Source organism: Lepisosteus platostomus, chromosome 14 (genome assembly GCF_059453375.1).
Source record: "Lepisosteus platostomus isolate fLepPlt1 chromosome 14, fLepPlt1.hap1, whole genome shotgun sequence".
Classification (NCBI taxonomy): Eukaryota; Metazoa; Chordata; class Actinopteri; order Semionotiformes; family Lepisosteidae; genus Lepisosteus; species Lepisosteus platostomus.
In genome coordinates this window covers 8202255-8225610 of record NC_142624.1, presented here as the reverse complement: position 1 = coordinate 8225610, position 23356 = coordinate 8202255, and the positions used below count along the sequence as shown (strand labels likewise).

Below are 23356 nucleotides of genomic sequence, written 5' to 3'. Positions count from 1 at the left end.
AAAGAAAACTATGCAGCCTGCAGCTTCCAGTATTTGACCAAGCAGGAGATTTATAATCCAATGAGGAAGTAGCTCCTCCCTTCACCTTGTGCTGTTATTTCTTTCTGGAAATGAGAAAGATGGCTGTTACACTGATCCAGGGAAAGAGTCCTTTAATTCTGTTCCTAGCCCTTCTTGGTTTTTGCACTTTTGGTTCAGCCAGGTCTGGAAAACTTCTGGTAGTACCAGTAGATGGTAGTCGTTGGAACGGAATCAAGGCTGTTGCTGAGGAACTGAGCCAGAAAGGCCACATGGTGACCGTGGTGATTCCAGAGGTAAGCATGCAGATGGGGCCAAGCAATTTCTACACCACCAAGACGTATCCAGTACCCTACACAAAAGAGTATTTGAAGAGCCTCCAGGATGCTCAGGGTAAAAATATTTTTAGCCAGAAGCCCTTTCTGGAAAAAATTACCTCAGGACTGGAGAGGATCCAGAATATGTCACATTTTTTCAGGCTGACCTGCGAAAGCCTACTGTACAACAAAGAACTGATGAACTTCCTGAGAGAGCAAGAGTTTGATGCTATTTTGACAGATCCTGTATTACCCATTGGAGTCATCGTGGCTGAATATCTCTCTCTTCCATCAGTCTACCTGCTGCGGGGGATTCCCTGTGGCTTGGACTTCAAGGCCACCATGTGTCCCAGCCCACCTTCTTATGTTCCCCGTTTTTTCACCAAAAATACGGACCAGATGACTTTTCCCCAGCGAGTGCTGAACGTTTTCGTCAGTGTCGTGGAACCTGTGTTCTGTAAACTTTTGTATTTTTTGTATGACGACATCGCATCGGCATTTCTTCAGAGGGGTGTCACAGTAGCAGAAATGATGAGCCGTGCCTCTGTGTGGCTCATGAGGTTCGACTTCACTTTGGAACATCCTAGGCCACTGATGCCCAATATGGTTCTAATAGGAGGAATCAACTGTGCTGTGAAGAAATCGCTTCCACTGGTATGCCCTGTTCAGTTTTTTATTTCATTACAATAAACAGATATAGAACAAGTTTAATTACTTTCTTAAATCTTAAAGGGGAACTGCAGTCCCAATTTTTCAGACCGGTTCTTAAATCTCGGCAGCAAAATAAGTTCATTGACTAGAGGGGAAAAAATGGCAGATTTTGAATTAAGCTCAAAATCATGAACTTTGTGAAAGTACTGTCACCATGTTGTTGCAAACTACATGAATTGTGATGTGATGCTGCCCTTCCTGCTCATTAGTCACTGTAATGACTAATGTAATGTGATGTATGAGCAAATAAGTACAGGTTGTGCAGAAGACATTTCACAGCAGAAATGTTCCAGTGTGATCTGCATGCAGAGTTAACACGCAAGGTGTATTTGTTGGCAAAACCGTCTGGAAATTGAAAGCATTTCTATTGTATTAAAAGACATGTATTCACAAGTCTGCTTCTTTACTATGTCATAGGGGCACATATAGGGTCACCGGAAGTTTGTTGCCTTGTTCTGAATCGCAGACCGTGGTGTGGCATATACAGTACCTGGAATTTTAATCTTTTAACCTTGGAGGTTTTCCAAGTTACTATGTCCATTTCACTCTTAATGTGGTTTGAAATGCCTTCATCAGTGCTGATTCCTTCTAAGGAATAAATATATAATAAAAAAATATGAAAATAGCATCGCAGTTCCCCTTTAAGCTTTCATTGGCTGTTGATTCAATGGAAACAGTAATATTTCACGTGTCTGTGAAAAAACATAAAAACAAATTGAGAGGAGGTTATTTGACCCGTCTAAACCATGTGGTAGCTCAAAAGGAATAACAGCGTCCAATTCAGATGCTTTGTGAGTGTTTATTGAGTATTTACTGTATACAGTACGTGCCTTGTTAAGGGGCAGCTTCATGGCCATAGTACAAGGAGGGTCAGAGCCCCATTCAGAAAGAGAAAGTAAGGAAGGGGTAGCTGCAAAGATGGAGATGGGGGTGGAGGTGGGACGAATGCAATGAAACTGAGAAGAGAAGATATAAATAAAGCAAAAGCCAGCAATGACTGTGATTTAAAACATTTCGTCTGTTGTTAAGCCTCCTGATCATTAGTTAAAAAATTCTATTTAATGCTTGATTGAAGATTTGTTTTCTATCCGTTTCTTAAAAGAAGCCGGGGTTTCAACTTCAACATGGCTAGTTCCAAAGTCTTGCAACCTTTTGTGCAAAAAAAGTGTCTCTTGCTCTCAAATTTAATTTCACTTCCACATAGTTTGTCTTAATTATAAACTTCATCTGCAAAGTATCGTATATTCATCGCTGATATTTGCTCCCACAGAGCAAAACCAAAAAAATCAGGAAACGTGTAAATCTGAATTTCCAGCCTCTCTGTTTTATACACAGTTTTATGTGGACATTTTCCATTCCAAATCATCAATTACTTAATTTCTGAGAAATGACAGGCTGAATTTGTAATGAAGACTGTTAAGGAACAAATACATGTAAATTCCACACTGAAGAGTAAAAAGAAGAAACATAATGTTTGGGCTGTTGAAACCTTCTTCAGGACTGAGGAAGCTAGTAAGGATATAAAGCATAAGAGAAAGAGGGAAAAGGATAGAGCTCATGAGAATGAGCACAGAGCAGATGAGAAAAACAACATTTTATCACACGAAAGTATCAGGCAGTAAAAACTAAGAAAATCCCAAAAAGAAGGGGATTTTCTAGAAATTTCAAAGATTTATAATACAAACAATGCTGCGTAAAATACTGAGAAATAACTCCCAAAATTACATTTCACATTCAATGTCGAGCTCATCAAAATATATGTGAATATTTGGGCATCCTTTTTCATTTTGAGAGCAGGGTGGTGTTTTTTTTTAAAGATTATTTTGTACATTCTTAGCCAAATAAACAGTGGCTTTTAAAAGCATTCAGACCCTTCCTGTTACCCTGCAGGCAGTGCTGTGTGATAGGCTGACAGGCCAGAATGTCCGGGAGATTCCGGAGAGCCGAGGAGGCAGCCAGGCCCAGGTGACTTAGTGTTGAGAGATGAGCAGGCAGGCAGGATATCAGGGTTTGATATTTGGCCATCGGTGGTGGAGAGAAGTCCCCATTACCTGTAAAGCACTCAGAAAAGCACTATATAATGCAAGTGTAATGAATTCATATTATTAAGTTAATAATAATAATGTTATTATTATAAAGATGCAGATTGATGGGATGAATGGCTGCCTGATTGAAACACAAGGCTGGCTGCAGACCTCTTGTGGCACGAGGAAGCCTAAAAGAAACAATTCCTAAATGTCCCATTTAGTGAAATTACAAAACGATGCATAGACTGTACATCTTTTTAAACTCAAGCATTTCTTTAAAACCCGGATGCTCAAAATGGCAAAAAACTAAAGAGAAAGAATTGAAATGTGTTGTTTGCATACATTTTCAACCCTCTGAACTCAATGTTTGGTGGAAGCACATTTAGAAGCAAGTCTTTTCGGGTAAATCTCTACCAACTTGCCACACTGGCTTCACACAATCTTTGCCTAATCTTCTTGGTAGATTTACTCAAGCTTCCTTAAGCTACTTATGCACAGCAGTTTTCAAGTCTTTCCATGAATTCTTAAAAGGATCTTTGACTCTCTTTCTTTCTCTTAAGTCCCTCTTATTCTTATTCTTAAGTAGCTCTGGCCTTGTGCTTTGGATCATTGTAAAGGTAAATTTCTGTCACTTTTGTCACACGTTGGCAGTATCACTTTAGTGCTTTCTTGCAAACCCTATGTGGGATGTGAGTGTAAATCTTTCAGTGCCAGTTCATGCCTCCTTTGCATATTGCCTGGAAATATTGCTGACCTCTGGACATGTTTCCCCATATCAACCACTGAAAATCTTTTCAAACTCATCGTTAGCCTCATGGTGGCTACCCTAACCAGTTTCCTCTTCACTGCTTTAATTTACAGCTGCACAGTATGAATGGACAACCAGACCTTGTCAGTGTCTGGATGCCTTCCAATTCCTAATGACCATGACAGCACCATGGCGGTACCATGCTGAAAGAGATTTTTCAAATGCTTTCATACACTTCTTCTGATCTGTGCTTTTAAAAATCTTATCCCTGAGTTGCTTTGAAAGCTCTTTGTTCTTGGGTGAATCTTTGCTTGTAACTCACAATTTATAGAGACAGGAGTATCTATTCTGAAATCATGGGAGCCACTATTATTGCAACAGGACTTAAAGCTCTCTGCCAGTCCTTTCTTCTAAACCCAAACTGTCAACACAATTTTTAATTATGCTTTCTAAAAACAGTTTTACATTTCAAGAAAGGATTAGGAGGCAGTAAAGAAAAGAAAACTGTGAGGGCTTTACTAAACTTTACATTTACTTTCATGATTCAGTAAATGCCTCCGGTGAGACTGAAAGATTTTCTGTAGCTGCTGATTTATTGAACTGGCGTACATAGGGAACTGTAAGAAAGGTTTCTTCTTACCAAAGCCTTTTGATAAAGCTGTATGTGAAACATGTGATCCTTCACCTAGTCCCAGCAATGACACATGTCCCCTTTACCCTGTTAAGATGGAGTGTTCGGGGCTTGCAAACTGAAGGGATTAAGAATTAACTACCTTATCTATGAATTCAATGGGGAAGAGGTAATGTAGTGGGTTACCCAATTGTATGCACTTCACCTATTATACTGTAGCTTCTCTCTCACTCAAGACACCATAGAGTGTAAATGTAGTGTTGCTTTGGCCTATGGCGTGGGACATACATACAGTAAAACAGAAAAATAATGAATAGATGAAGCATTTCTTTAATGGCCATATTCAGAGCAATACTGCTGGAGGAATTTCTCCAAGAAAAATATATTGATCTGTTCTCCCCGTGAAGAGTCTTTGAAAACGTCAAAACAGATATGAATTGACACATTTGCAGTAAATAGCAAAATGCCAGGACATATTTGTACATTAATTACCATGCCTGTGAAATAAACATAAACTCATTGATTCCCCCTTTAGGTAATGCAATTCAAAAGTATTTTTATTTCACACAGTTTACCTTTAAGTGAAGTGGCAAAGACCAGAAATCTACAAGGGAAAAATGAAGACTGAGCTGTGCAAATAGTGAAATGTGTGTAGGGGTATTAAAACCTTACTATGATACTCAAATACAAAGAATGTTCACATCCATCCGCTGCTTCTTCTATGCCAGCCTTTCACAAGTACTTAGCTAAGTTAGTACTCAACAGGGCTGCCGTATTTTGAAAGGGAATGACTGAAGTAGGACAGCATGGTGACACAGTGGCTAGCATCACCGCCTTGCAGAGCTGGGGTCCGGAGTTCAATTCTGACCCTCGGGGGCTATCTGTTTGCAGTGTGTATGTTCTCCCCGTGTTTGTGTGGGTTTCCTGCAGGTCTCCAGATCAGTCCAAAGACATGCTGGTAGGTTAATTGGCTGTTGGAAGAATTGGCCCTGGTGTGAGTGTGTGTCTGTGTCTCTGTGTGCTCAGCAATGGACTGGTGTCCTATTTATGGTGTACCCTGCCTTGTGCCCATTGCTTGCAGAGATATGCTCTGGCTCCCAAATGACACTGTATTGGGTGAAGTGGTTATAAAATGGATAACTGAAGTATGAACTGAACATAAAAGACACTTTCAATCTCAAAAAACGCAAGTAGGCAAACTGCCCCAGTAATTCCACATCCATTTTCCCATCTGGGCTTTTCCCCTCAAAGCCAAAATGGGGTGTTTTTCCAACCAGCAACGCTGCCAAACTACTGTATCAGGGATGTCCAGCGTTGTTCGCAATGGTCTGGATTGTGTATTAATGCTTTATTCTGTACACTGTCTCCTCATTATGACCTCACCTGGTTTGAATCAAGCTGATCCTTCAGCGAGCAATGAGAAAGATAATAATAATTGCTTACACTTATATAGCGCTTTTCTGGACACTCCACTCAAAGCACTTTACAGGAAATGGGGACTCCCCTCCACCACCACCACCAATGTGCAGCATCAACCTGGATGATGCGAGGGCAGCCATTGTGCGCCAGTAAGCTCACCACACATCAGCTATCAGTGGGGACGAGAGCAGAGTAATAAAGCTCTCTATAGATGGGGGTTATTAGGAGGCCATGATAGGTAAGGGCCAATGGGAAATTTGGCCAGGACGTCAGGGTTACACCCCTACTCTTTTTGAGAAATGCCCTGGGATTTTTAATGACCACAGAGAGTGAGGACCTCGGTTTTATGTCTCATCCGAAGGACGGCGCCTGTTTACAGAATAGTGTCCCTGTTACCTTACTGGGGCATTAGGACCCACATGGACTGGAGGGTGAGCGCCCCCTGCTGACCCCACTAACACCTCTTCCAGCAGCAACCTTAGTTTGTCCCAGGAGGTCTCCCATCCAGGTACTGACCGGGCTCACACCTGCTTAGCTTCAGTGGGTTGCCAGTTGTGAGTTGCAGAGTGATATGGCTGCTGGCCATATACCCTTATATAAAGATACCTTTTCCCCTGCTTAGGAAACCAATGCAAACCTGCACGAAGGTTTATGAATTAAACCCCATCAACCCCAAGCAGTTGCTTTATCTCTGAGCTGAGTAGGGGAAGAGGTGATGCAGTTGGTTGTGTGGTTGTGTTGTTCACCCAGAGTTGCATTCAGTAAGTGGAACGCCCTGGCATGGCTGTTATTGAAAATTTTAATGACTAATTGCTTTCAAAACAGTGATGAATAATCATGCTAAAGTTTTTATCTGATGCCAGTAGCAGCAAACACTATACATGCAATAGCCTATAGCCTAATAGCCTAACATAGGTTGTATTTTTTGCAAACATGGAATCGGATTAAGCAGACTTTCCTCTCTCTTCTTCCAGATATGTCCAGTGAGGTATTGCTCAGGCTATTGGCTGTTGTTAGGAAGTGCTGAAGCATGTATCAGCAATCTAGAGAAGTGCCTGTAAATAAATAAAATAATATTTTATTGTTAGTGTTATAGTTTCTCTGATCTGCTCTCCCTGAAACAGACCGGACTCAACTCACATGCATTTAAAATACGTTTTTTATCCAATTCGAATTAGAATCAAAATCAAATAGTGAGCCGATGGGACATTTTACAGCACCCTCTTTTTCTATGACGCCTGCACAATAAAAGTTGAAAATCAAAGTATTTGATTTCCCGTTTTAAATCGATACATAAATCCCATTTTAAATCAATAGGAAAATTAAAGCAAAGTCTGCATGCCTAACCTGGGTTTACAAATTAACTACCTTATCTGTAAACTCAGTGAAAGACAGATAACAAGGTAGCACACACTCCTTGTTCTGTCACAGGTACAGATTTAGTAGATGTTTATTTTTCTAAGAACAGCTCTCACACAGGGACTATGGTTTCTGAGCATTGGACTTTTAGCCTGCCTGTGCTTCCACACTGCTGATTCAGTGGAAGATGAGAAGCTTCTGGTAGTCCCAGCCAGTGGTAGTCAATCGCTGGACATGAGACTTGTGATGGAGGAATCAGGGCAAAGAAGACACACAGTGGTGGTTATTCCAGAGGTCAGTCTAACAACGGGGCCTTCTAGTCACTGTACAACCAAAGCTTTCAATGGGCGCCGTACATCCATGAATATGTGAAAGAAATACAGAAGAAACACACGAATTACATATTCCTTGGATACACTCAATTTACTCTAAAAGGTTAGCGACATTTAAACAGCTTTAAATGCAATCCAAAACGTTACAAAATGACTCGTGAAAGCCTGCTGTATAGTCAGGAACTAATGCAGGATCTGAAAGAGGAGGATTTTGATGCCATTTTGACAGGCCCGTTATCCCCCCTTGGAGTCCTGGTGGCAGTTTTCCTTCCCTTCCATCTACATGTTGTGTGGAATGAGATCTGGCTTAGATTTTGAGGCTACCCAGTGTCCATGTCCTCCATCTTATGTCTCCTGGCAGGGAAGATGTTAACTATAACAAACTGTTTTAATAGTTTTAATACATGTTATACAGATTTAAGTAGATCCTGACAGATGTTGCTGAAAACCTATTTGTCATCTCCTAGTTTTGATAACTATGCTTTAAAGTTTGACATCCTGTCGCTATCCAAAGTGGTTTACATGAACCGATGTTGGCAGAGAAAATGCTGGAAATGGAATCTGAAAAATCTGGTAGGGATATATTTCTTGAGTGAGTTTGCTGAGGGCTGAGTGTCACTCACTAGCACTGCAGTAAGGTCTTTGCACTATCACACAGTAAGCCCCATCAGTTTCACCTTTATGCCACTCCTACAATTAAGTTCACCAATAATGACTTGACTTTAAATGAAGGATGGCCTTTGTATTTTCCTCTTTTGGAGAATCAGGCTCAGACAGTTTTCTGCCTCAGACAGCATGGCTCTCACACAAGCATTAAGGCAGCATTTTGCAGTTGGGCTGCTGGCTGGCCTCTGTGTGTTCCTCCTGGATTCAGTACAGGGCGGAAAGCTCCTTGCAGTGCCAGTGGATGGGAGCCATTGGATCAGTATGAAACCAGTGCTAATTGAACTGGGGAAGAGAGGACACACAGTAGTGGTAGCTATTCCAGAAGTCAGTATGCAGATGGGGCCCTCCAGTCACTACACAACCAAGACCTTCCCTGTGCCCTACACCAAAGAGAAGATAAGAGAGATGAATCAGCTGCAAAGGAAGGTTTTTGAAGATGTTTCAACTATGGAACAAATTAGGTTTATTGTGGGCTTTGTACATTTTTTTCAGAACTTCAGCAGATCAACATGTGAAAGTTTTTTTTATAACCAAGAATTAATGCAGGATCTGAAGGAGCAGGAGTTTGATGCCGTTTTGACAGACCCTGTACTTCCCTGCGGAGTAATTGTGGCTGAATATCTCTCTGTTCCCTCCATCTACATGTTAAGAGGGATTCCTTGTTCACTGGATTTCAGGGCCACTCAGTGCCCTCGACCTCCATCATTTGTTCCCACGTTTTTCACAAAGTTCAGTGACCAGATGACTTTTACGCAGCGGATCGTGAATTTCCTAATCAATCTCCTAGAACCCTTATTTTGCAAATTTTTATTCTCTGCGTATGATGACATGGCTTCTTCTTTGCTCCAAAGAGACATCACAGTGGAAGAAATCATGAGCCGTGCCTCAGTGTGGTTGATGAGGTTTGAATTTACTTTTGAATATCCAAGGCCACTGATGCCCAACATGGTCCTTATAGGAGGAATCAATTGTGCTCAGCGGAAAGCTCTGTCATTGGTAAGCTTAGCATTTTATTCGAAATGGTGACGGTGTGATGTTTGCTAGTCATTTCTTGATCACAGAAATTCTTCAGGATGCTTTTTGAAAGAATAGTCTTTATGTCCCATCAAAATTTGTTCATGCTTTCAGATTTCATTTGAGTGTTTTAATTTATTTTTTTATGATGATGTTCTTTTCATAGGTAGGTGGCGCTGTTCATCTAAATTTACTTTCTCTATGTATGTAGTGTATGCTGAAAGCTTGGTGTGTGCGTCTGTTAGCAAATTATTTTTCAATTGAAAATCCCTTAAAGAATACTTTTTTTTACGTTTTCAATTAATGTAATCCCTTTTGTATTTAGGTCATTCTGAAAGATTGACAAATTAAAGTTTAAACACGGATTTGGAGTGTTGTTCCTATTGTATTAGACTGAAATCTGTCCTTTTCATCTCTCATCCAGCACCTTCTGACATACAGTTTTATTTATCGGAAACATAGTCAAAGGCAAATATATTAAGGAATCACTAAAACATTTTAGCACAACTTTATTTAGTTTTGTAGGCTGTGCAACTTTGTTTTGCAGCGCGTAGCATAACTGACATTTTCGCAACGGGAACTCCCCATTAAATAATGAATGTCGTGACTATTCCTTTTTTAGGTTTTAAAAAATCAAATGTTAATACGTTAGTTACAATAAAAACTCTTATCTGTAGCATTATGCAGTTATTGTAAAAAAATAACAGTTAAAACGCTTCTTGAGACCATAGTAATCGTACCTGGGTCACTGATACGATTATCTGTGGATATAAATCCAGACTGTAGAATATATTATCTAAGAATGATTAATAAAACCCGTAATAAACTCCCATTGAAAACTAGCTTTTCATGTGGTGTTGTATGATTAACTTGGCCGTAACCTGCTTGCTTGTTTAAGCAGTGGGAGGGCGCCCACATTCAGAGTACTGCCCCTTCTTTGCTGTCTACGTCTTCAGCGTTCCTCAAGGTTTTAATCTTTAAATAGCGCAGTTAAACTTCCTAGACAGGAGCCATGGCCAGAGAACACTGCATTGGTGTAGCGGGGTTTTTTGTCTTCCTCTCTCTTTCTGCCCTGGGGCCCGTTGAAGGAGGCAAACTGTTGGTCATGCCCGTGGATGGGAGTCACTGGCTCAGCATGCAGCTGCTGGTCAAGGAGCTGGCACACAGGGGACATGAGGTGGTAGTGCTGGTGCCAGAAGCTAGCATCTTCATCAAGGGTTCAGACGACTACAGATCTGAGCACTTTCCTGTGCCGCACAGCAAGGAGCAGCTCCTAGTGAACGGTGTGTTTGTCCACGAGTCTAATCTTGCGGGGATCCTCCTCGGCATCGAGAAGCTGCTGAACTTCACTAACATGCAGGTGAAAGGGTGCGAGAGCCTACTGTATAACCAGCCATTAATGCAGCGTCTTCGAGAGGGGGGATACGACCTCATGCTCACTGACCCCTTCCTGCCCTGCGGCGCCATCATCGCGGAGACGCTGTCTCTGCCCACTGTGTTCTTCTTAAGTGGCATCCCATGTGGACTGGAAATGGCTGCTGCGCAGTGTCCGTCCCCTCCTTCCTTCGTGCCCCAGTTGTTCACAGAAAACACGGACCGCATGACCTTCCCGCAGCGAGTGAAGAACTTCATGATGCTACTCGTGCAGTCCTTCCTGTGCAAAAAACTGTATGCCAGTTTCGACGAGCTGGCCAGCAGGTTCTTAAAGACGGACGTCACTTACAAAGAGCTAATAGGACGTGGCTCCATCTGGCTGCTGAAATATGACTTCACTTTGGAGTTTCCTCGACCCCTCATGCCCAATATGGCCCTCATTGGGGGTATCAACTGTGCTAAACAAAGTGCGCTACCAGCGGTGAGTCTTGTTAGTCATACAGCAATAAGTTTAATTCCTCAGTGTCAGCAAATCAGTTCAGAATGCAGGCTAAAGGTATCTTAAAGTTCCCTATACAAATTTAGCATTTGAATTTAAAGTCAATAAAATAAGTCATTTCTAATTTATACCATTACGTCTTTCCACACATACTGTACTGTATATGTTTATCATTATCAGTTCATCATTAGGGATTGTAAGCACTTAGAAAGTAACATTCAATGAAATTATAGGTAGTGTCTTATCAATAAACAGATTTTAGTGTTTTAGAAACATGACTCAAAAACAGCAAACTCAGTGATGTGGCCCAGGTTTCGAGAATGATTTGAGAATAATTTGAGAGAATGAATGGCTCACGAAAATGATTTGCCACGATGATGGTAATATTGCAGGCTTTTAGCATGACCTATCTGCATGGAAATGTAAAATCTACATGCAAAGGAGTTAAGTTACTGTAAAAAGGACCTAAAGAATAGGATATAAATACTATAAAAATCAACATTTTCTTAAATAAATTGCAAATTACTCATGAACACCCTGTGTCCTAACAAAACTTACACTGTATGCATAGAATTGCAGAACAAAAACAGTCAAGTTACAGTAGTTAGTTTTGGGGGAGTTGTGTTGGATTCACTTTTTCTAATCACACAAAAACTTAAACAAGTTTTCAAAAAATTATTTTTATGTAAAAAATTGCCCATTTCTTTTATTCAGAACTTCCACTGCCTATTGGTTGACTTTCACCTTTAAATATTTGCCGTTACTTCCAGGACATATTGAGCAGTATTTGTTCTCAATACATACAGCTTTTTAGGTGACCTTTTTTCGATTGAAAACATGATATTGCTTTCCTCAGTTGGAGTGCTGTGTATTACAACATTGTTGTTTAAAGGGTTGACGTTTTTTGTCTTCTTATTTCTCATACATTCTTTCTGGATTTCATTTTCAGTTAAAAGGGGCAATATTTTCAGGGAAACAGAGCTCAGAGCAGAAAACCAACATCCAGCATGTAGTGATTTTTTTTTTACCTTAACTCTTGTGTACAGAGAAATGTGAGGAAACGGAACAACAAGGAGTTTGGCCTTATAACATTAAGGACATTTAATATAATTTTCATACCTTGTCAGAATGAGCGGCAAAACCTCTTAAATTAAAACAAAAGCGTTATGAGCTTTTGAACAGTTTAGAAGGTCTACGCTGCATGCATGCTTTTCAGTTATTTCAATCCTGTGGGAGGATCTTAGCAGAACATAATACTGTGATTAGTGTGGGTAAGCAACCTGCCAACTGCAAGTTTTAACCTGTCTGGAAGCATTTATTTATTATTTTTGTACACATTTTTATAGAAAGAAATAATTCTGCTGATTATTGATGTAATAGTCCTTAAGGCAAATACAGAAATGTGAGCCTAAGAAAGCTGTCTACTTTGCACTTTAAACTATGGAGGGATTGTATTATACTTAATCACTTTTTAAGAGTGCTTATTACAAAAGACATGATGGTAATTGCACTTGATTTGCAGATATAATATCTTAAAAGTATTTTTTTGTCTCTGGTCACTTGGAGATATTTAAGACAATACTTAAAACTGGTGTCAACATACATAATCTATGTTTCATGTTTAGGTGTTTTTATTACAGTCCTAGTTCATACAAGCCTTTTACATCACCCTATAAAGTAATGTATCAAAAATGGTTGCACACTATGACATCCTGTTCCAAAAAACAGATTCATCACGAACAACAGATCTGTGGCATCTGTATGTTCTATGCTGGAGGGGGCGAAGTCAGTACACTGTTGATGCCCTGCTTGACAGACTTAAACTCCATTGAACATCAACTGAATTTGATATGTTAATACTTCTAATATAATATATATAATTCCTGTTCAATATAATGTTGGTGCACCAACTATAAAAGTCATTTTTTGATACTTTTGCAAATGTCTTGCATTTACAAGTTTCAATTATTGCTGAGCACAGAATCCCAAAAGATTGATGTGAATCTTTTACCACCTCATGACGTTTTTTTCTCTTTGGGGAAAGAAAAATTGATTTTCCAGCATACTGATGTGTTTTAATACGGACTGCTGGTTTTCATTATCCATCTGCAAGACGTCCATCCGTCCATTTTCAAACTGTTTCATCCAATTTAGGGTCAGAGGGAGCCGGAGCCTATCCCAGCAAGCAACGGGTGCAAGGCAGGGTACACCCTGGATGGGACACCAGTCCATCATAGGGCACACACACTCACACCTAGAGCAAATTTTCCAGACGCCAATTAACCTGTTTGTATGTCTTTGGACTGTGGCAAGAAACGGCACCTGGAGGAAACCCACGTGAATACAAGGAGAACATACAAACTCCACTCAGATAGAACATCAGGTCCAGAATTGAACCCAGGGCCCCCATGCTATTTGGCAATAATGTCAACCATGATGTAACCCCCATCAGCATGCTGCCCTTGTTCTCCGAACCATCACTGTAAGTTAGTAACACTTGTCAATGGGGTCATCAGTTTTTTAAAGTTTTATTATTCCTCTAAAATACATTTGAAATTCAAAGCAAAATGGAGTAGTATAGCAGATGCAAGCACATCTGAAAGGCTAATGCTTATTACAGTGACAAAGACATATGGTGGTGAAACTGGACAATCCAATATTTTGGGAAGAAGCCACTTTTCATTTGGAAGGTCTTAGTAGTAAAATGATTAATTGCGCAATCGCAACTTTTGCAGTTGTCCACCTTCGTTTATTCTGCCTTGTCTTATTTTTTTGCAGGAGCTGGAGACATTCGTGAACAGCTCTGGGGAGCATGGCTTTGTGGTATTCACGCTAGGGTCCATGGTGTCCGAGATGCCGATGGAGAAAGTGAACGTGTTTGTCGAAGCTTTCCGGAGAATTCCTCAAAAGGTAACATGTTTTGCTGTAGTGCATGGGAAAACATTTCTGGGAATAAAATATGCGCTGCTGAAGTAACATTGTTAGTAACGCAATTATAATGTACCCCAGATGTTGTATTCAATGGTATTCAACTTTTCTTAAATCCTTTCTATCTTGTGTAGTAATGGAAGAATTGTACTATCCAAAAAGATGATTCTCAGGTTGTGTTTGCACTAGATTGTCTGCTTTCACAAACTGAGCTCTGCTTTGCACCTGAAGGCTTCTTTGATGATTGGTGACATCCCAAGATACACTCGAATTCTCAATTTACCAAATTAACATTATGATTCGTGAACAGTGTGATCTGGTATGCCTGTCTGTACAAGTCCCTTACATACAAGGCATACAAGTCCTATATATATGATTACTTAGAACAAATAACTACATTAAGAGAAGAGTGTGGAGCATTGTCTGATTGTTTGAAAGATGAGTTAAGGGGACTTTTGTTGAGGGCAGACGCAGGGAGTTATCAGAGTGAGCTGAAAGTGCAAACAGTAAACAAATTCAAATTCAAAGAGCTTTATGAGCACGACTGATGAATTACAAAAAGCAAAAATAATCTGTAAGCATTATTTGGATTATCAAGGATTTTCTCTCAAAAAACAATGAAGGAAAAAGACAATGCACTTCACAATCATGACAAACAGGCCCTCCCTGTTTACAGACAAATAATATTATTTTATGAAGTTTACTCTCTGTTCATTGGGCTATAACAAGAGAACACATACTGGGCTGTGAGCTCTGGTGTATTTCTTGTCCCCTCCCCCAGCAAGATTAATAACTGGCAGATGTTGCAATTCTGAGCTTTGGTTTGTTATTTTTGGGATGAATGTTCCTATAACCATTGAATATTTCTTAAAACCAAGTTTCTTGCAGACAAGAGAAGTTGAGATAAACTCTGTATTTCAATAATGTTATCGTCACGGGAGCTATGGGAAAAACACAGTTAGGAAAGGAAGGGATGGCGAACAGGGGAGAGTGCAGACAGTAGTCAGGTCCAAGGGGGGAGCGCAGGTAAGCATGTCCAGGGAAGTCCAAAACGGGAAATCCGGGCGCAGTCCAAAATCCAAAAACCCGGGTGATCCATCCAAGATGAGACAGGGTTAAAATACGGAGCGGGATCCGAAACAGGAACAGGAGGTTAAAAACAGAACGACGAGGCCAGGCGCTTCGAGTTCCGGTCCCAGTTAGGTCAGGGCGCCATTCAGAAGCCTAGGCCCTCAAACCGCGGACATAGGGCAACTTGATACTAGGCGTTTTCCACTGCAGAGCCCCGAGCTTTCGGTGCACTGGGTTTAAATAAAGGACGGCGAACCCAGGGACAGGTGTACGTGATAATGTACAAGATGGTCGGAGCGCACTCTAGAGGAGGGATGACAAAGTGACAGCTTTGGAGGGAACAGGTATAGGAAGTACAGTAAAAGGGTGTTTAGGTAGGAAAGACACATGAAAGAAGACAATGGGGGTGTAAAATGGGGACTAAAAGCTGGATATCTGGATGACTGATTCCAGGGGAACTGTAGAAGTCAGCAATCTGTACATAAATGGGGAGAGGTAGTTATTAATTCTTCAAGCCTTGCTGTGCGAGTGTGCAAACTGGGTATCGGGATACTTTTAGAGGTCTTCCTGGAGAGATCAGATGCAAGGTGAGGTTAAACCTGGGGATCTCACCTGGCAGAGATCTTTGCTTTTCACTGCATTGACCCGTTCAGTCACTGTGCTGTTTCACAAATGTGCTCGGCACATTGTTGGCACAACGTTATACAAATGGGGATGTACAAAACAGAACACCAACAAGGTGTGACTTTCAATGTTGTGACTGCCAGATAATACTGAAGGAGAAGATACATAGATTATTTAAGTTTGACAACAAAATCTTTTTAATTAAGAAAACAGGCTCAGCATTCCCCTACACTCTGTTGTCTGGAAAAAGAAGACAAAAGAAAAATCAGAACATATGTTGTCAACTGTGGGCTTTTGTTTTGTTTTTGATGTTTTTTTTATTCTATGGATAAGGGGTGGAGAATTATTCTTTCTTTTCATTTAGCTTGCTTTCCTTTATGGATAATTGATACCAGTCTTTCTTGGTTGCTGAGTGCTTGTGGAGTACGGAGTTGACCCATGAATAAAGCTTACATTTTAAACATTTGCCTTTAAAGTTTTTTTTCTGACAGACCATTTATGCCGTACAATCAGGAAAGCCTGTTTTTAGACTGAATGTTAGAAGCCAACGCAAAAGACTTTAACAAAAACAACTTTGAAATGATAAGATCACTTTATTAGCCCTATACAATTTATTGCATTAGGAATTTGTCTTTTCGCATACCCCAGCTTGCTCTCCAGGAGACACACAGACCGGTCTGAGAATTTAGAACTTTCACTTTAAAGTTGTTGTAGGTGCTTGAAGTCTGCCTAAAAGTGTTCATAAATGTATTTATTATTATCATTTAACATCTGAACTTAGTTAAACAATGACTTGAAATACAAAGATGAATTATTGTGAATCTCTTTAAGTTACAGTATATGTTCTCAAGAGCCCAAAACAAAGTAAGAACTTGTGTCTAGTGAAAACTGAGATGGCTCTGTGGTAACTCAAGAAATGCCAGGCAATATCACCCTGCAACTCACAACTGGCAACCCACTGAGGCTAAGCAGGTATGAGCCTGGTCAGTACCTGGCTGGGAGACCTCCTGGGTAAGCAACTAAGGTTGCTGCTGGAAGAGGTGTTAGTGGTGCCAGCAGGGGGTGCTCACCCCATGGTCCATGAGGGTCCTAATGCCCCAGTATAGTGACGGGGACACTATACTGTAAACAGGCGCAGTCCTTCGGATGAGACGTAAAACCGAGGTTCTGTGGTCATTAAAAAATCCCAGGGCGTTTCTTGAAAAGAGTAGGAGTGTAACCCTGGCGTCCTGGCCACATTTCCCAATGACCCTTACCAATCATGGGCTCCTAATAATCCCCATCTATGAATTGGCTTCATTACTCTGCTCTCCTCCCCACTGATCACTGATGTGTGGTGAGCGTTCTGGTGCAATATGGCTGCCTACAGTGGAGAGGAGTCCCCATTACCTGTAAAGCGCTTTGAGTGGAGTGTCCAGAAAAGCGCTATATAAGTGTAAGCAATTATTATTATACTTAAATAGAAAGCAGAAGCAGAAGTAACTGTTTGATCAAAGGAAAAGAGAAAAATAAACATTAAAAAACTAAAATAGTCATTGCAACACAGTTCAAGAATTAAGTGATGGGTAAAAAAATTGTTACACAAAAATAAAGGCAGAAATGTAGTGCATAAATCATAGTGGACAAAAAAATAATTTATTTCATAGCCTCTAGTGTCATAAGATTGCTAATTATAAAGCCACTTCGCCGTTCTTGTTGAATGACCATGGATTAGTCATTATAAATGTGTATGGTTTCTTGTCGTTCCAGGTTTTATGGAGGTACACAGGACCCATCCCAGACAACCTTCCGGATAATATCAAGATCATGAAATGGCTGCCACAGAATGATCTATTGGGTTTGTTTGTGTTTTCTACACAGCTACACACTATATTCAATAGTTTGCTCAAATTCTATTTGAATTAAACAGGCTGTGGAATCTAAAGGAATAGGGTACAGTACTTAATACATAGAAGTTAGCTTGTGTAGCTGAGGAAATGACAACAGCGGCCATAAGGCAGATTTGTCACAACCCCCTCACTTATGGGGAATGAACCAGGGAGGCAGCTGCCATGGTGAAGTTGCTGTGGAGGGAGGGGAGCTAGATAGGATGTGTACAGAAGTCATTGGCAGTCAGGGAGTATTTATACACAATAAAAGTGCAAGTTAGAATTTGACCCCCTTCCAAACTTCTGTTAAACAACTCCATTTGTTACACAGGTGACAGCAACAAGCTGGTAAGATCAGATCAGATCAGATCAGATCACTTTATTGGCCAGATACAATTTCTTGTATTAGGAATTTGTCTTTACGCATACCCCCAACTTGCTCTACGTGAGACACACAGACAGGTAGAGAAGCTGAAAAGGTACTGAAAATAAAACATGAGACTGATCACCAAAAAAACAAATGCACAGCATTTTGGTTTAGATTTAGATTTTCAATTTCTTTCATAGTCATCATCGACAGCCATTAAATAAGTCGGAAATATAATGCAGTAGAAGCCAGCCACTGGCCAAGACAGGCTGACAACTATAGAACAATGAACAATATATAGAACATAGAACCCTCCAGACTTGACTTTAAAGCCCTAGAGGGGAAACAAAGCCCCACATCAGGTGTACCTTCCTACAATGGTATTTTACTTACAGTATAATAAAAAAATGCATTGTATCACAAATGTTGTAATATTTCACAATGTTTCATCAGTAGAACCGGAGAATTACCTTCATAGAAACAAAGGCATGCCATTGTTTGTGCATTACAACAATGATGCTATACGTCTTTTTGACAGAAATAGCATAATTGCTGTAATTCACAAAACATTCAGATTGTTTTCTGCTATAACCTTATTTTTATTCTTTAAACACACCATATTTGCAATCAGAAACAAGCTGGACAAAATCAGCGATTACAGTAAGTACCCCTGCTGTTTTTTGGCATTATTGATTGTTTGAGACATAGAAAGACATTTAAATCTTTAAAATGTTTAGAATGGAAATTACTGATTAATTATTATTATAATTACTTACAATCCTATGATATGCAAAACAACACTGTTGATAAATTAATGCTTTAGGCATTTCTTACATAGTGCCCCAGTTACCAAACGATTTCCCTTCTTCCTGTCCTTGACAGGACACCCTAAAGCCAGGGCCTTCATCACCCATGGAGGGACTCATGGAATCTACGAAGGCATCTGCAATGGAGTTCCCATGGTGATGCTGCCTCTGTTTGGGGACCAGTCCGATAACGCTCATCGCATGGAGGCACGGGGTGTTGGTGTTGTCCTCAGCATCAATCAGATCACCACTGAGGTTCTGCTGGAGGCCGTCAACAAAGTCATTAATAACAAAAGGTGCGAAAATGTGTTTGAAAATAACCTCCATCTAAGCAGTTTCTTCTAGGCTTTGGAAATCTGCCTCTGGGCAATGACTAGCATTACACGGAGCTAGGAATCCATTATCTGAAATCTGCTTAATTCAGTAAGTGCTGGAAAACCTGGAGTGTATCCTAGAGGCACAGAGCACTAGATGGGACCACATTTGAGATGTGTCCATCTCGAGGTACACAGAGAAAAACACAAGCACGCAGGCACAATTTAAAGACAGAAATTCATGTGAAAACCCCTGCACAAAGAGAAATCCCTCCTGAACACAGGAATAAACATAGAGACTCCACACAGAACACGCCCCAGGACCCAAGACATGTGAGATACTGTAGAAATAGTAACCATAATGCTACAGTGCCACCTGAGGTAGTCACCAAAGAAAAAAAAAGTAAATTGAGTGGAGTTAAACTTTATAATCTGAGATGATCAAAAATCAAGAGGGTTTCTCCAAATACTTGCACCCTCAAAGCTAGGGAAGAAATTCTTTTGAGATTGATTTTAATTTTGATCCTGTTCCAATCATGAATTGATTAATCTAACCACCCAGTGCTTTTTTACAAGATCAGATTGTACCCATCACCTCTCCCAAAAGTATTTTCACCTTCGCCCTTACCTTGCTTTGCTGAATCCACATGTATATTTCTGGAATTACTTTATCTTTGACGACTATTACATGTAAATTTTGATTTACGATTAGGATTTATACGGTACAGGCAAGACATTAAGAACAACAGTTTAGCTCTACATTGCAACTATGAGCCTGGGCTGCTACAAGCTGTGACTAAGATTCCTGGGTGCCTGTGAACTTGCAAAATTCAGTAAGAGCAGCATCAGTGTTATTTCACTGTTAACTCTGATTTTTGTGCTGTGGAGCCTGAAATCTATAAGCTGTTGAGAGGCCTGACAGTCCTTGTTTGACAGGTAGGCATTGTCATTATACGTCCTCTGCTGGTATTAGGGTGGTAGGGATAAGGTGAATTAAATGAAAAATAGAGACTCCAAAATTGATATATCTCCACCACACAATAGTTCTGTACATTCACAGCTGTAAATGCTTTGAATTCACATTGGTTGTTGTATAAGGAAATTATTGAGTTTAAATAGCAAACCTCCCACTCATCAGGAATACCTAGCTAAGTCATGTAGTTCTTTAAGTGAACAATCTAGTGGCTAAGAAGACAAGCAATAGTTTAAACAAACAAATGCAGTGTTAGACAAAATAATCAACGCAATGTTGCTGTTTACAAACTACTGCATACAGTTGGAGATCATGATCTCAAACAACTCCTCAAATATTGAGACATTGAGCTAAGAGATTTATACACTCGAGAGTCAACACAAATATCTGCAAAAAGCTTCTTTTAATTAAATTCAGAATCTGATGAATAAGAACCAGTTAGAACAGATATCAACTGTTCATAAGGGTTTCAAGGGGTAAAGATCCCTGTTGGCTATAATGCTGAAATTCTTTCACTTCTTTTCATGCATCTTCTTGGTTGCTTTTCTTCTTTGCATTCTCTGGAAATACTGTATTTCTCACTTCTGACTGGTCTGAGTACCTCATTATCAGAGTCCTATCTGGCCAGATTAACACATTTTTTATCCAAACCACTAAACTACTAAGATAACAAGACCTGTTGTTTATCTTCAAAGGACATTTGAATACCTAGCCTGTCACAGTATTAAAAATAATATGAGTTTTTATATTTAAAAAAAGGTCAAAATGAGATTGATGAAATAACATTGTAGCTAAAGATCATACTGTGAGTCAGCTTATGTCTATTCAACAAGCCCAGCACCTTTAAAGACAGAGCTTATGTTGTAATCTCTGACATGAAGCTGACAGAAAACAAACGCCTGCTACCAGAATGGAACACTGGTCCATCTTAGGGCTACCCCACAGTAAAAGTGGAACCCATTCTTGCAGTCAGGTGGACTGCAGAAATTCGGAGAAAAAGACCTTGCTCAAGGACACAGACACCAGTGTCTGCTGAGAGGACTTGAACTCACAGCCTTCTGATCCAGGGAGTGTAGAATCTTAACTCGCACCCTGTGTTGTCCCTCATAATGAGTAATTAAAAGTGCAACAACAGAAACAGACCTTTCTCAGATAGTTTGTGCAACTTGTACAGTAGGTTTCTCTTTTGAATTCTGCAAGGTTCTGTAACAGGTTCATAACTGTTACATCAAACACAGCATTTTGGAATAACTCAGTACTTCTCGTGTTTTTCCTGTAGCTATAAAGAGAAGATGACAAAGCTTTCGGCTGTGCACAGAGACCGACCCGTTGAGCCAATGGACTTGGCAGTATTTTGGACAGAGTTTGTCATGAGACACAAAGGAGCACAACACTTAAGACCAGCGGCCCATGAACTGAACTGGATCCAGTATCACTCCCTGGATGTCATTGGGCTGCTGATAACCATTGTGGTGGTTCTTGTCATCGTGACAGTAAAAAGCTGCGCTTTTTGCTTCAGGAAATGTTGCTGTAAGAAGCCATCTTTGAAGAACAAGTCAGACTGATTGTAGTCCAAAAGACCCGACTTAATGGAGAGCAGAAATGAAACACCCAGGGAAAGGGCATCTAAACCGAAAACAAAGATATTATTTTTAATCTATACAAAGATTTTTGCCAACTGTTCTATCTGTGCTGTGTGCAACAATAAAACTGTATCATAAAGATTTACAGATTTTATAACCCAGTGTAGCAGTACCAGGCTAAGTGATTTAAGTGTCACCGATTGTGGTGCACTGTGCTCTGTCTGCTTGGCAATGTGACAGTTTGTAAACCTATTTCTGTCGAACGTAAGGCAACATCAGCCCACCTTCTTTTTATATTGTACTATTATCATGAAAAAGGAATCATAAACACGGATGAATATTACAGATTATTTAGCTTAAGCAAATGTTTTAGATTCAAGAACAGAAAAGGTGGCTCAATAATACAGGATACAAACGACAAATAGTAACACAATAGTAACACAAGATCTCTGTGACAACATTTTAGTCAGTCTAATAGTTGTATATATAAACTTTATGAAGTATCAAAACTATAATGCACCAGTCTAAGATAATGTAAGTAAAATATTAATATGCAAAGGAATGGTTATCTTGCTACATTATATGACATCACTTACAGTACAACACACATTTGTGCCCATACTGAATCACATTTTTATAGATTTGAAACCACTGAGAGTTTATTTTTTTCCATTAATTTGTATTCTAAAAATGCTTTCTTCACCTGACCAGCAAAATGAAAGAACTGTACTGCCATGAATCTAGATGCTTAAAGGTGGGTTTTTTTTAGCGAAAGAATAAAAAAAGTCATCCTTAAAAATGAAAACACAAGATGCGGTGTTAGAAAACAGAGCTTGTTTAACTAGTGATTTCATTTTCAAAATGTCAGATGTTTTTATTCCTGCTGTTAGTTGGTTGACATTCTGTATGCATCGCATGAAACCTAAGTGACATTGACCAGATTTAGCCACCACATGACACAATAAAAGCACCAGATTACCAGATAACCCCACTCAATAGATGTACATTTCATAAGGCTTTGTTTCTAAAAACCAATGTCAAACAATTCTCTGGAATATGGAAAGGCGTCAGTTGTATTTACTGCAGCTGTTGTAGAGGCAGCATAACTGACTTTTACCTCCAAAACTCTCTTTATCTGATCACTGATCAGTAGCCAGAAAACTACCTCCAATCCTGTTATAACGTGTTGGAGCTATCCGAATGTGATAGCTGCAGAGTACATTTTTTGCAGCTTTTATAGTGTAGTTTACTTGTCACATAGTTTTGGTCACAAAAGATATTATTGGTTCAGGTCCTTCAGAAAAACACTCAGTATACCATATGCCCATCTTGTTCATATCTTCCTCTTGGACCCATGAATACGCCCTGATTTAAGGTCTTACATTTTTTTTACCTAACTTCCTAAATCTCCTAACATCAGTTGCACATATCAAATTGTATGTACCCTTGTGTGGGCCATCCTTATGTGCTACTTCAATTTTTCTTGCTGATTTTATTGCACAAAACTGTCTTTTTCACTTGTCAAATGCCAAAAGATTCATAAGTTTGTATTTTCAGATGTCTCTGTTCTAAAGCAATATTCACATTCATTATATTTTGAAAACAATGCTGTTAAAATAAAACAATATTTAAATCATTAAATAGCGGAAGCCCATTTCTTTGATCCATACTGTACAATTTGATTTTAAGTGTGGTATTGTTTTATTA

General features: G+C 39.8%; 1 protein-coding gene across 3 annotated transcripts; it reads left to right on the top strand.

Moving 5' to 3' along the window:
* Positions 1-23290, top strand: LOC148648847 (UDP-glucuronosyltransferase-like). 3 transcript variants are annotated; one of them, XM_088606866.1, is made up of 5 exons: positions 1-989; positions 13894-14025; positions 17488-17575; positions 18856-19075; positions 21346-23290. In XM_088606866.1, the coding sequence occupies exons 1-5, from the start codon at positions 111-113 to the stop codon at positions 21629-21631; spliced, it is 1605 nt and encodes a 534-aa protein (XP_088462992.1). In that variant the 5' UTR covers positions 1-110; the 3' UTR covers positions 21632-23290. The 3 variants fall into 3 exon arrangements, with proteins under 3 accessions (XP_088462992.1, XP_088462991.1, XP_088462993.1); XM_088606865.1 differs by lacking the exon at positions 1-989 and adding an exon at positions 8158-9224; XM_088606867.1 differs by lacking the exon at positions 1-989 and adding an exon at positions 10110-11097.
* The last annotated feature ends 66 nt before the right edge of the window (positions 23291-23356 follow it).

Coding starts and splice junctions, on each gene's coding strand:
- LOC148648847 (XM_088606865.1), top strand. CDS start 8,289: ATGAAGGATGGCCTTTGTATTTTCCTCTTTTGGAGAATCAGGCTCAGA. Junction 14,026..17,487: donor TCCGGAGAATTCCTCAAAAG/GTAACATGTTTT, acceptor TTGTCGTTCCAG/GTTTTATGGAGGTACACAGG. Junction 19,076..21,345: donor AAAGTCATTAATAACAAAAG/GTGCGAAAATGT, acceptor TTTTTCCTGTAG/CTATAAAGAGAAGATGACAA.